The following is a 354-nucleotide window of genomic DNA, read 5'->3' as shown; positions in this document are numbered from 1 at the left end:
CCTAGCCCTAGCCCGACCACAGCCAAATGCCCTAAAGACGCTCTTAAGCTAGGAGTTTGCGCCAACGTGCTCAACGGCCTACTCAATATCACCCTTGGCAAGCCACCGGTCGAGCCATGTTGCACCCTCATCCAAGGACTCGCTGATCTTGAGGCTGCAGCTTGTCTTTGCACCGCACTCAAGGCTAATATCCTCGGGATCAACCTGAACATTCCGATCTCTCTCAGTCTGCTTCTCAATGTTTGCAGCAAAAAAGTTCCCCCTGGTTTCCAATGCTAATCAAGAACCTAATTATACATCACACACTTCATGTATCAATATATACCAAACAAGATGATTTCTAAATAAACTATT

At 46.6% G+C, this 354-nt stretch overlaps 1 protein-coding gene across 1 annotated transcript; it reads left to right on the top strand.

Annotated features, from left to right (window-relative positions):
* Nucleotides 1-3: 3 nt before the first annotated feature.
* LOC109132013 (lipid transfer protein EARLI 1-like) lies at nucleotides 4-354 on the top strand (the record flags this gene model as incomplete). The annotated part of the gene is made up of 1 exon (XM_019243167.1): nucleotides 4-354. A coding segment is annotated over one exon (276 nt), but the record flags the coding sequence as incomplete, so codon positions are not given.

This window comes from Camelina sativa, unplaced genomic scaffold (assembly GCF_000633955.1).
Source record: "Camelina sativa cultivar DH55 unplaced genomic scaffold, Cs unpScaffold12520, whole genome shotgun sequence".
NCBI lineage: Eukaryota > Viridiplantae > Streptophyta > Magnoliopsida > Brassicales > Brassicaceae > Camelina > Camelina sativa.
The sequence above is the reverse complement of the archived record's forward strand: the minus strand, read 5'-3'. Positions and strand labels throughout refer to the sequence as shown.